General features: G+C 43.8%; 1 protein-coding gene across 2 annotated transcripts in view; it reads left to right on the top strand.

The window, feature by feature from the left end:
- Window positions 1-12,552, top strand: part of LOC124000625 (rab11 family-interacting protein 5) — a 30,536-nt gene that overhangs the window by 14,192 nt on the left and 3,792 nt on the right. The window contains exons 2-5 of one of the 2 annotated variants that reach the window (XM_046307142.1): window positions 3,289-3,815; window positions 4,077-4,698; window positions 5,633-8,311; window positions 9,261-9,411. In XM_046307142.1, the coding sequence (XP_046163098.1) occupies window positions 3,289-3,815; window positions 4,077-4,698; window positions 5,633-8,311; window positions 9,261-9,411 (3,979 nt within the window). The remainder of the gene's footprint in view (window positions 1-3,288; window positions 3,816-4,076; window positions 4,699-5,632; window positions 8,312-9,260; window positions 9,412-12,552) is intronic. The other variant, XM_046307143.1, reaches the window with a different exon arrangement.

The following is a 12,552-nucleotide window of genomic DNA, read 5'->3' as shown; positions in this document are numbered from 1 at the left end:
ACAGAGAATTAGTCAAATTATGCTACTCTCTACTTATTAGCTAATTTGCTTATTCAAGCCTGCTCAAAATACAACACTGCCCCTTAAAGACAAATAAAAGCTTTTTAGCTGACTCACTTTTCAAAGATGTCTAGAAATGTACACATTTTGTGCTCTTGTAGGAAGCAATCACTCCCTTATTGCTGACTACAAATGTTCTATAACTGAGCTAATAACACACTAACTAGCAAAGGATATGAACAAAATATGCACACGTGGCTACATGCAGCTCTAACTTTGATCTCAAAACAAGCGCATCTACTCACAAACACACATGCTGTAAACCCAGTCCAGTTCCAAGTAAATGCCACAGATCCATATATGGCAATGGTCTATTTGCATATAGGCCTAGTGCAGCTCTGATTGTTTATTCTGCACAGGTATGTGTAGAGTATGTGTAGAGTATGCTGCATTGAAAGTGGCCAATATTGCGTTGATTCAATCACAATTGCCACATTAAAGGGAAGTTTTGATGGTGTTAAGAAGGAAAACTCTAGAACAGTGGACACTTACTTTCTGAGTCAAATTGCAAGCCGAGATCTACCGCTCAGATTTTTTTTAACATGACTTAAAAAACTTAAGCATATGCAAGATTAACCTATTAAAAGCAGTACTGTAACAGTGAGGTTTGTGCAGTAAGTTATAGGCCCAATACATTATCACCGCAAATTGTATTTGTTTGAATTGCTCTGCCGATGCATTGTTGTTCTGGCCATTTATATTTAAACATTTGAGTTAGGCTATATGACCACACCGGTAATAGATCCATTGTTGTATTACTTGTGAGGCACAGCTGAGTGAGCATACATTTAAATAATTAGCTTTTTACTTTTATGTTACTGGGCTGATGGTGACTGCATCTGCTAGTCAGTCTCAGTGGAGAGAGATAGCATCAAACTGAGGATCCGCCTCTCAACATCCCCCTTTCTTCCACTGACACTGACCAAAAGGCCACAGGAGGTTGGTGGCACCTTAATTGGTAATGGCTGGAGCGTAATTAGTGGAATGGTATCAAATACATCAAACACGTGGATTCCATGGTTTCGAAGCCATTCTATTTGCTCCGTTCCAGCCATTATTATGAGTCATCCTCCCCTCAGCAGCCTCTACTGATCTGAGCCATCCGATTGGCCAGCAGTAGGCCTATAGTGCACTTGATTTGCTCTCTGGGCCCGTCGGGAAGGCAGAGTTTGTACCTTCAGACGCGAAATGGTTCAAAATGGCAACAGTTTGCCTACTCGGCGCTCATCGGGTGCACCTACCGCCAATAAAAAAAGTAGGAACATAAGGCTTTATCGTTGGTTTTTTTTACAGAAATGTTTGGCGATCAACTAGGAATGCTTTGGAGATCGACTGGTTGGTGACCACTGCTCTTGAATGTTGAGTGAAATTCAATCTCGTGCTTCTGTGGGTTGGTATTTCTTCTGTGCTGAGTCTCGGGGCTACTGCGCACCCGTGCACAGCTAAGAGGGAACATTGCCCACCATACCATGAGATATCCATGTCTTTATCACTGGAAAAGATAAACGGTTGAGTTTGATATCACTTACAAACAGGATTGTCAAACTATTTTATGATTTCTTGAAAAATATGTTTGGATTATTAAATTGTTGACATTTTCTTAAACCTTTAATGTCAATTATATATGTGGGTTTTTTTCATATTCGGTCATATGTTATAGCTTAGACTCTACTACACACTGAGTGTACAACACATTAAGAACATCTTCCTACTATTGAATTACACCCCCCCCACAGGAATACCGGCCCATGTTGAGTCCAATGATTCCCACGGTTATGTCAAGTTGGCTGGATGTCCTTTGGGTGGTGGACGAATCTTGAATACACACAGGAAACTGTTTAGTGTGAAAACCCCAGCAGCATTGCGGTTCTTGACACAAACCGGTGCGCCTGGCACCTAGCGTACTACCATACCCCCTTCAAAAGGCACTTAAATATTTTGTCTTGCCCACTCACCTTCTGAATGGCACACATACACAATACACGTCGCAATTGTCTCAAGGCTTAAAAATCCTTCTTTAACCAGTCTCCTTCCCTTCATCTACACTGATTAAAGTGGATTTAACAAGTGACATCAATAAGGGATCATAGCTTTCGCCTGGTCAGTGCATGTCATGGAAAGAGCAGGCGTTCTTAATGTTTTGTACACTGGGGTATTTGTCTTGTGCCCGCCATCGGTTGTGATGCAACATGCTCTTGAATACAGGGTGGGTCAATGGGTAGGAGCCCGAAGGAGGCAAATACAACAGTGTCGGTGCTGTCAGTCCTGGAAAACAGAATAAGGAGACACAAAACACCTGAGAAGAGGGCAGAGTTTTAGCCACTGTCAGTCCCATACGATATCCAGTATGTTATAATAGGGTTTCAATGTTTATAATTTATCTTGCACTTGTACCTGAAACATCTCTTGCACCTGAAACATCTGCCCTTCAGACTGCTATGCATTGCTCCCAACATCTGCCACATTCTGAGACATGTAGCGGAAGTTACAGTAGAGGTAACAGGTGGAGATATTCAAAGGGGAATTTCGGTAGTATGCAAACAAAGTCCATAGTCAACAGCTCTGAGTATAGTAGAGAAAAGCAACACCACACATCTGTCTTTAATTGTGTGCCCACTGTTCTTCCAGCTCTCTCTATGCAGTGAAACTCCAATTGAGTAGCAGCTTTGTTTTGGCTCCAGAATACATGGTTTCAAGTCTTCTCAGAAGGGGCCTGGGAAGGGTCGCAGTGAAAGGATTTCCTAGGTGGACCCTTCAGCACGTCACAGACAACAGGAGTGGTGGGTGGGAGGAACCCCAGGAATGTGGAATTAGTTCCCGGATGCTAAAGAAACAGTTTGTTATCAAACTTGGAGAAACACGATGGTCAAATAAAAAATGTAACACCCTCCCCTCTTTGAATTGCCTACTGCCACATTACGCAATATGCTACTACTGGCTGTCAGGCAAAAAAGTGAATGTTTTGTTATTTTCTTTCAGTGGTGTTTTTTGTTTTGTTTGTCTGCAATGTGGTCAGTTCAATCATGTCACTTTCGGTCTGTACTTTGTGTTTAAATGTATCCCTTAACAGTGAAAGTATGCGTTGAATGGTGTTTACGCTGCATGAAACAAATGGGAGGCCATATGCTCTCTTTTATAGACCTTTATATAAAATAAAGTTGGTCACATGCATGTGTGGAGCACTGGGGATGCTTGACCCCTGACAGTCTTCTCTCTCTGTGGCTCCAGATGGCTCAAACTCAACTCCAAGGCCAGCCGGAAGGAGAAGGAGCGTGGCGAGATACAGGTAACGGTCCAGTTCACGCGCAACAACATGACAGCCAGCATGTTTGACCTTACCATGAAGGACAAGCCACGCTCTACCTTCGGCAAACTCAAGGACCGCGTGACGGGGAGGAAGAGGGGCGACATGGAGTCCTCCTCGGCTATTGTGCCGGGACGCTTCGCCGCCCTGTCGAGTTCCCTGGGGCAGCCATTCGGGGAGGGGAGTGGAGGGGGAGAGGACCCCGGGGAGGTAGAGGTAGCCGAGGAGAAGCGGAGCAAGGTGAAGGATTTTTTCCTGGGTAAGGGAAAGCTGCGGAGGTCTTCTGACACGAGGTCGTGTTCGTCGCTGGCCTCAGAAAGCAGTATGTCATCCACGACCAGTGAGAGCCCTTCTCTTGGTCTAGGCCTCCTGGTGGACCCCCCCAGCTCCCCCATCTACAGCAGCAAGGTCAAAGACACCCACCACGGAGATACAGACCAAGCTAAAAAAGGTAAGCCTGCCAGATTTCCTCTGTTTTAGATTAAAGATTTGCTCTATTTTTGTCCAAGGGTTTAATTTTCTTTCGAAATTGCCCTAAATGTCTGTAATATGCACAGTAATTCATTAACTGTATTTAGATTATATGCTGACAGAATGTTTAACAAGCATGGAAAAAGCATTTACTATATCTCAAGGATATGGCATGCTTATGCATTTTAAGGAATTGTTTTGGAATAGAGGTTATTATTATACTTTTCCCCCCTCCAAACAGTGCTTACCACCACACAGTCTTCCCCAAAGATACTGACCCACAAGCGAGCCTTCAGCGACGAGGCGAGTAGGATCACCACGACTGCCATTCCCCGGCCCTGTCCTGCTGTGGCGTCCCTAAAGGGTCAAGGTATGACTCTCTCCCAATCCTCTCTGTGCATCAACGGAAGCCACGTCTATGGATCTGAACCGGTGGGTCCCAAGGGCTCAAGCACCCTTCCATCCAAGCTGGTCCTGCTCGAGAAGTGCTCCCCTCTCTCTCGTTCGCTGCAGAACCTCACAAAGCGGAGCGAGGACAAGGGTTCCGCTGGCGAGGGTCGGCGCTGGTCCTTCGACAAGGTAAAGAAAGACGAGAAGGATGAGGAGAAGGAGGCCGAACCTCCAGTCTCCCAGTTTCAAAGTGCTCGAGTGGGGGGTCGGCCGGTGCAGGCAGCAGCCCCGATGCTGTCTTCTACTACCACGGTGGACTCAGCAGACAAAGGGAAGAAGCTCAGAAAAACGTTATTCTCCGGAGGGAGGAGTGATTCTCTACCTGCCAAGTCCGAGCTGAGCCAGGGTTCTCCTCCCCCTGAGGGGAGACTGCGAGGCTGGTTTGGCTCCAGTGACTCCCAGAACAAGCCAAGGTGAGTGGAGGGTCAATTTCAGCTCTGTGGCTCCATTCTCCAGGGCTTCATACAGTTGTTCCTTCCATCGAAAGCACACAATAGACATCTACATCATGGAAGGTTTTGATTTCCTTGTTTTCAGTGTCTATGCTGCCCCCTGTTCCTTTAAAATGGAAATGTGGCAAGTTCATCCACCATTTTACAGCAATCTCATATAGGCCATAATTGAATGGTCATACTGTCCTCATAACACATAATAGTTGACATCTAGGCCATTTGTATAAAAATGTACTGTACTTCCAATCAAAAGAAAATCAAAGACTCAAAGAGTCTATGTGACTGGAGTTGGAAGGGAGATTTTGGCATATGTATATTTCACTCTTAAAATAGTTTGGGGTTCTGAGGCAAGAGGATCTACCTGAACTTAGGTTTGGTATGTTGTGGAACATTGATCTAGATGTGCACTAATCATCTGAGCCAGTATTCATAATGTCTTGGAATAGCAGTGCTGACCCCCACCCCATGTAACCTCAATCATTATGATCTAAAAGGCTAAACTGGTCCTAGATCAGCACTCCTAATCTCAGATGCTTTATGAATACTGGATCAGTACACTAATCACCTGTTCTTGCTATTAGATCATCCTGCAGTTTTACTGTCTATAATCTGACAGTAATTCCTGAAATACCAAACTCAGTACATCTTGCTCTTCACCTTGCTTCAGTAATTTGCTAAATGCAGTTTTGCTTTTTGTAGTAAACTCCTGTTGCTGTTTTCCATAACCCATTATTGTTTAAATTTTGTTGTCATATTCACAAGATAGTCCTCGAATAGACAGTAGTTGGCTAGGTTGCCTTTTTCTCTCTGTGTTAGACAAATGGAAGCCATATTTTTAAATGGGCCAGCTGGCACAGAATTAACAAAGAGGACTGCTTGTGCCTTCCCTCCACAGGCTGGAAGTTTCTCCTAAGGTAGAAAGCGAATCAGACATCCCTCCTCCTCTCCCCCCTCGCTCCCTCATTCCCCTCCAGTGCTCGTCTCCCTCTGCTTCTTTCACTGGACATTCCTCGCCCGACAGTCCCCATCCAACTAACCCCTTCACTCCCTCTCCCTCTCCCTCTCTGACCCCTGACCCCATCTCTCCATTCAACCCCTTCCTCCCGCGTATGCAGTGTAACCCCTTTTTTGAGGACCTCATTGCAGAAGAGGGCCAGAGGTCCCCCCCTCTTGGTACCTGCTCCCCCGTCACACCCCTCTGTCATTCCACAGCTTTGCCTTGCGTCCCCAGTCCCACCCACGATCCCGCCGTGCAAATTGAAATGGCCGCCATATGGCGAGACCGGCCCAGGCCTGTAGCCAGGCAAACGTCCCTCCCTGCCTTACTTCCGACACCAGCGACGGCTAGCCCCCCCAATCCGTTTACGTCTCGCTCCATATCAGAGAGTGGGGGAGGAGAATGGGATGAGTCCTTTGATGCCTTTGCCTCCAGCAGACTGAATTCGCCAAAGGGCTCTCCTAACAATCACCCTTTAATAGTAACCTCAAGGCAAGCCCAAGTAAGAAGCACTCCTCCATATGAGAGTTACACTATTCCACCCATTGAGGAGATGAGGATGAGTGAAGAAGAAGAGCCTCCACCATTGCCTCCACGGAGGCCCATAATACGGACTCTGGTGAACGGGAGACCCTCTGACAGCTGGTTGCACAGGGGTCAGGAACTGGCGGTGCAGAAAGAGGCCTGTCTCCTGTCACAAACAGGTGCAGCTTCCCTACAGCACACAAGAGAATGGGGGCACAAGAGACACACACCAAGTCCCCACCTGTACCCAAGCCCAGGCAAAGACCTTGTCAGTAGTGACCTGTTGGACTTTCATACCGTACACTCACAACATTATGCCAACATGTCTCCATCTCCATTCAAGTCTGAAGATGAGTTCAAGAAGTTTGACTATGAACCATTACGAGATGAAGATGATAAAATTATATTTACTGAGCAGGACCTATGGCCAGATGCAACAGATTCAATAATATCGTTGGCTTCAGAGGATAGGACGGACGCCAGTCCCACTGTAAGAAAATATGCTATTGTAAAGAACACTTCACATTCTGAACTCAAAGACTTATCTCTGCCAGTAATGCTTCTTAATAGTGAAAGGACTGTTGCCGATCTACTGACTAAGTCTTCCCCAAAACACTCTAAATCAGGTCTTAAGACACTAGACATTGCTTCAACTCCACCAGACCCAACAACGGACTCGTTCTCAATTCACCCAGATAAGCCCAACAAATCCAGGAACAACAATTATGAATCACCTCCGCTAACCTTAGAAGACCTTAATAAAAACAAAAGTAACTCAGATTTTTGTTTTATTGACTCTGCTTCTGATGCTTCCCCATCTCCATCTGACATGATGACAGTGCATACCCTCAAAAGTTTAGGTGGCATTTGTCCTCAACCTCCACAAGATACTCCCATAGCATTATCTCATGAGCAGATGATGCTATATGCAGAAGATATGTTAATTTTTCAGAAGACTAGTACTATAGACGTCAACTCTGCTGTAAAACTGAACTTACCAGAAGTCTCCTCGCTTTGTCAAGACAATTGTCAAGATGGAGGATGTGAATTGAATACATCACGCAGAGATTCTGCAAGCAATATGAAGAGCATTAGCATTTTTACGCCTGACAGTCTTAACATAGAGAGAGAGACTGTAGAATTAAAAGACACTCAATCTCCAATGGATAGAAATGGCAACATTACAAAATCAAAGATAGACAGTTCAAAACTAGACCCTTTATGTCATGTTAGATCTTTTCCAGTTTCGTCCCACGTGGAAATGCAACAGGAAGTTGTATGCAATAAACAGGAAGTGAGTCAGCCTCTGGCCAAACAAACCAATCCTGTCAATGAGTCTTCACCAAGGGGCACTAGTTCTCACAGAAGTCTCAAGGGAATGATACGAGAGCTCCACGGCAAAAGTGGTGCAAATAGCCCTGGCAAAGGATTAGGTGAGAGCCCTCTTCACCAATCACCGTCACCTGGGCAAATAATCTTAGAGAGCATTGAAGGACCGTTCTCATATCAACCCACCAAATCTCCTTTTTCCTCACCTTTGTCACCGAATAGAGAGACAACGCTCAAGGCAGCGTTATTTTTGTCCTCGCAAAAAATACACTCAAATAGTTCCACTCAGTCAATTCCAAAAGAAAACTGCTTAACGGAACATTCCTCATCCAAATATGCTGGGGCGATCAGCTTTGAAGACCTCCACGCCAAAGTAGCCCCAAACGTGAGAAGCCCCATGAGTGCCAGGTTAAGGCCTGGCACCACAGTGCATACTTCCAACCCCTGTGCTTCCAACCCCTCCTCTGCTACCCCCTTCCTGGCAACTGAAACTAATGGCCAGGCTAAGCTGCCCCCCACCCTTGTCCCCCCCTCCATACATCACCCCCCGACCGTGAGGCCCAGTACCGGAGCCAGTGCCACCTTGGCTGTGGCCCCCTACACCTCTTCCTCCTTCTCCTCCTCTTCCTCCTACACCACTGCCCAGCCCTTGGTCGATGCACGGCACACACTTTTGCCTGAGGAGACACAGCCAGCTAGCAGCCTGCCCCGACAGGAGAGCAGGTGAGACTTCTCCTCACACTTAAGCGCTGCAGAGTGTACCCACTCAAACTCCTCTTGAGAAAAATACAAATACCAGGTTGGGTTGCCGGTTTGAGTTACAAAATTGGGTTGCCAGGTTGTAGTCAACAATGGGATGAAATAGTTAGACATAGCTCAACTGCTGGCATAACTTGAAAATCTACATATTGTATTGATTTAATCTATTCAAGTAGCTTCCTTAAGAGGGGTTCTCTAAATTAATCAGTACATCTCCCCTGCCAGTACCACCTGCCCATGCAAACCCATTGTTTGCGACAGTGCATTGTTTTGTGAATTGCTTAATCTTTTATGTTGCTCATCTCACTTCTGTGTTGTTAATTTGTGTCAAACATTTGTGTTGCTGAATGTCCCATCACATCAAGGAGTCCACAACCACAATCAAAGTCATCATAATGAGAATCTCACCCTAACCTTGATTAAACAACTGCTTTAGCTCTCTGTGCTGTCATTCTGACCATCTGTAAATGAAAGCAAAATGGAAGTGCCTTCCTTCACTCTCTCATTAGGTGTAGGATGAAGTTGCCTTTATACGCTGATTTCCCCCACTAATGGTTAAGGTTAGGATTGGGGAGGGGAAGCTGTTCCTAGATCTGTACCTAGGGGAAACTTCCCTCTGGAGCCTGTCATTACCTGATACGGCATACCTGCTCTGTGATACACACAAATCAGACAACATGAGCTCTTTTTACGCTCTCTTGTTGAAACCTGATGCTAAACACATTTTGTTATCATGTAGAGGACTGATTTGAGGTCTGCATTATATACTGAAAATTCTAAATCCAAGCCAGAGCATTATTATGAATATTCCCACATACAATGCCATATTGTACTGTACTGATTTTCATGTGAAAATGTATATGTACACATAATCCAATGCAGTGAACCTTTGATGGTGATGTTTCCTCTGCAGCCCCCACCCAGTGAAGCCCTTGACCACCACAGCCAGTCAGGGGGAGAAGAAAGAGGGCCGGTCAGTTCTGGAGAAGCTCAAGTCTTCCATCCACCCAGGCCGCTCTGCCCAGCAGACACTGGCCGTGGCTGAGACTGAGAAGAAGATTGAGGTATAAAAAGGCCACAAACTCTGTGTTTAGACGGGCAGCCCAATTCTGATATTTTTTCCACTAATGAGTCTTTTGACCAATCACATCAGATCTTTGCACGTCAACTCTTTCTCAGAGCGTATCTGATTGGTCAAAATACCAATTAGTGAAAAAATAGCAGAATTGGGCTGTCTGTCTAAACGCAGCCAAACTATCACTGCAGAAAAAAAAACAGAATAGACCAGCATAAATTTCAAGCTGGTCTATGCTGGTTTATGCTGGTTCATGGTGGTCAGTGCTGGTATGATGCTAGTCAAGCTGGCAGACCAGTATGGTCTAGCTGGTCAAATTGGTCTGACCAGAATGGTCTGGCTGGTTATGCTGGCATACCAGCCTAAGTTGTGTTTTTTATGGTGATTGGCATTTGCTGTATTGCTGGGGACTAGCCTTCACTGTGCTTTTGCTGGTGACCAGCCTTTGCTATGTTTTGGACACTGGTGGAACTTTGGTGCGAAAAGTGCAAATCAATCCCAGAACAACAGCAAAGGACCTTGTGAAGATGCTGGAGAAAACAGGTACAAAAGTATCTATACCCACAGTAAAACGAGTCCTATATCAACATAACCTGAAAGGCCGCTCAGTAAGGAAGAAGTCCCTGCTCCAAAACCACCATAAAAAAACAGACTACGATTTGCAATTGCACATGGGGACAAATATCGTACTTTTTGGAAAAATGTCCTCTGATCTGATGAAACAAAAATAGAACTGTTTGGCCATAATGACCATCAATATGTTTGCAAGCTGAAGAACACCATCCCAACCGTGAAGCACGGTGGTGGCAACATCATGTTGTGGGGGTGCTTTGCTGCAGGAGGGACTGGTGCACTTCACAAAATAGATGGCATGAGGCAGGAAAATTATATGGATATATTGAAGCAACATCTCAAGACATCAGTCTTGGTCACAAATGGGTCTTCCAAATGGACAATGACCTTAAGCATACTTCCAAAGTTGTGGCAAAATGGCTTAAGGACAACAAAGTCAAGGTATTGGAGTGACCATCACAAAGCCCTGACCTCAATCCTATAGAACATTTGTGGGCAGAACTGAAAAAGCGTGTGCGAGCAAGGAGGCCTACAAACCTGACTCAGTTACACAAGCTCTGTAAGGAGAAATGGGCCAAATTTCACCCAACTTATTGTGGGAAGCTTGTGGAATGCTTCCCGAAACATTTGACCCAAGTTAAACACTTTGAAGTTAATGCTACCAAATACTAATTGAGTGTATGTAAACTTCTGACCCACTGGGATTGTGATGAAAGAAATAAAAGCTGAAATCAATCATTCTCTCCACTAGTATTCTGATATTTCACATTCTTAAAATAAAGTGGTGATCCTAACTGACCTAAAACAGATAATTTGTACTCAAATTAAATGTCAGGAATTGTGAAAAACTGAGTTTAAATGTATTTGGCTAAGTTGTATGTAAACTTACGACTTCAACTGTATCTTAATGCATTTTAAAAATATATATTTTTCTATTGATAATGACAACTGTGAATTTATATTATTCTTCAAAGCAATTGTAATAAACCAGATAATTGACACTTGACACGAATGAGAGATTTTCCTGAAACCAGCCAACTTTCTCTTGTCTCATATTTTCTCCTGTTTTACAGGAAACATATGATCTGTTTTCCTGGTCTCAATCCTGGGACTTTTAACAAATACATAATTAACATGATATTTATTTTTTATTACAGGAAATTTTCTTTAAAACTTTTCTCTCAGCCTCATGGCAAAATGTGTAAATAGCATAAGATTAGCTATAAAACTGCACTTTTTTCTCTCTGTCCCATAACATGTTGTTGTTATAATAATGTTATCTGGCTTAGGGCTGGCTGACGCTACCACACTTTCATAGACGTTACCCTGCACTTATTGTGTAGACATGTGCTGGATTTATAACATTTTAGGAGCTTTTTAAATATTTGTTTCTATTTTACTGATGATTTTGAACCCCTGCTCAGATGAAACCTATCTCCTGGATGAAGCAATTGATTAGTCACTCTCCCCCATCCTCACCTACAGATATTCCTGGCTGGCTGTATAGCATATTTGAGCCAATGCAAACACAACACTATTAATGATATTTAGTTTATTCGGTATATATTTAGTTTATTCGGTATACTGATTCGCTTTTGAAAATAAATAAAAATATATAAATGCAGCATGCAACAATTTCATTTTTTTTTACTGAGTTACAGTTCATATAAGGAAACCAGTCAATTGAAATACATTCATTAGGTCCTTATCTATGGATTTCATGACAGGGAATACAGGGAATTCATTAGGTCCTTTAAAAGTTGCTGTGTACTGCGGCACAGCTTGCATTGTGCCGCAGAATTGTATGGCATGTTATTTAAGTGTCAACCACTGTTACCGTTAATGCTAGTTAGTGCTAGTTTGACCACCAGAGGGCATCTTTGAGAAGCATTTGATAGCCTTCAATAGTGGCTGTACTAGAGAATTTCAAATCTTTTTTTGTAAGAACATAGTATATGGGACTGATATTAGGACATTTTGCTAAATTAATTTGATTGATATTATGGTTTCTTTTCCAAGGGGTTCAATTCCCCGACAGGGAGGAAGGAGTCGGCTGTCCTTGTAAATAATAATGGGTTCTTAGCTGACTTGCCTAGTTAAATAAAGGTTACACTAAGAGCATAACAGTTATACACCATAAGTGTTGGCTAATCAATACCAAAAGGGAGATTCAGTGAAAATTACACTGGTTTGAAGGTCTCTGATTCGAGCACTGATTCGGGTTGGAGCGAGCGGTCGCATCGGCACTTCGCTCCGCAGGTAGTATAACTTTTTCATTACATTTCATTACATTTCATTATAGCACAACGGTTTGATTTGTCTAATCTTAGCAATTTCTTCTTAGCTAGCTACATAGCCGTCTTTGTATCAAAGATAATTGCGCAATTATCGTATTTCGCCGTCCTAACGTAGTCTTCACTAGCCAGCTAGCTAACGTCCACTGATTAGCTGCACTGGAGAAACTATTACACTCAACTGAACGACTTGATTAGTGTAGTGTTAGCTAGCTACATAGCTGTCTTTGCTGTCTTCGTATCCAAGATAATTGTGTAGTTTA

This window comes from Oncorhynchus gorbuscha, linkage group LG16, assembly GCF_021184085.1.
Source record: "Oncorhynchus gorbuscha isolate QuinsamMale2020 ecotype Even-year linkage group LG16, OgorEven_v1.0, whole genome shotgun sequence".
In the NCBI taxonomy this organism is placed as follows: Eukaryota; Metazoa; Chordata; class Actinopteri; order Salmoniformes; family Salmonidae; genus Oncorhynchus; species Oncorhynchus gorbuscha.
Note: the sequence above shows the minus strand (reverse complement) of the source record. Positions and strands in the feature narration are given on the sequence as shown.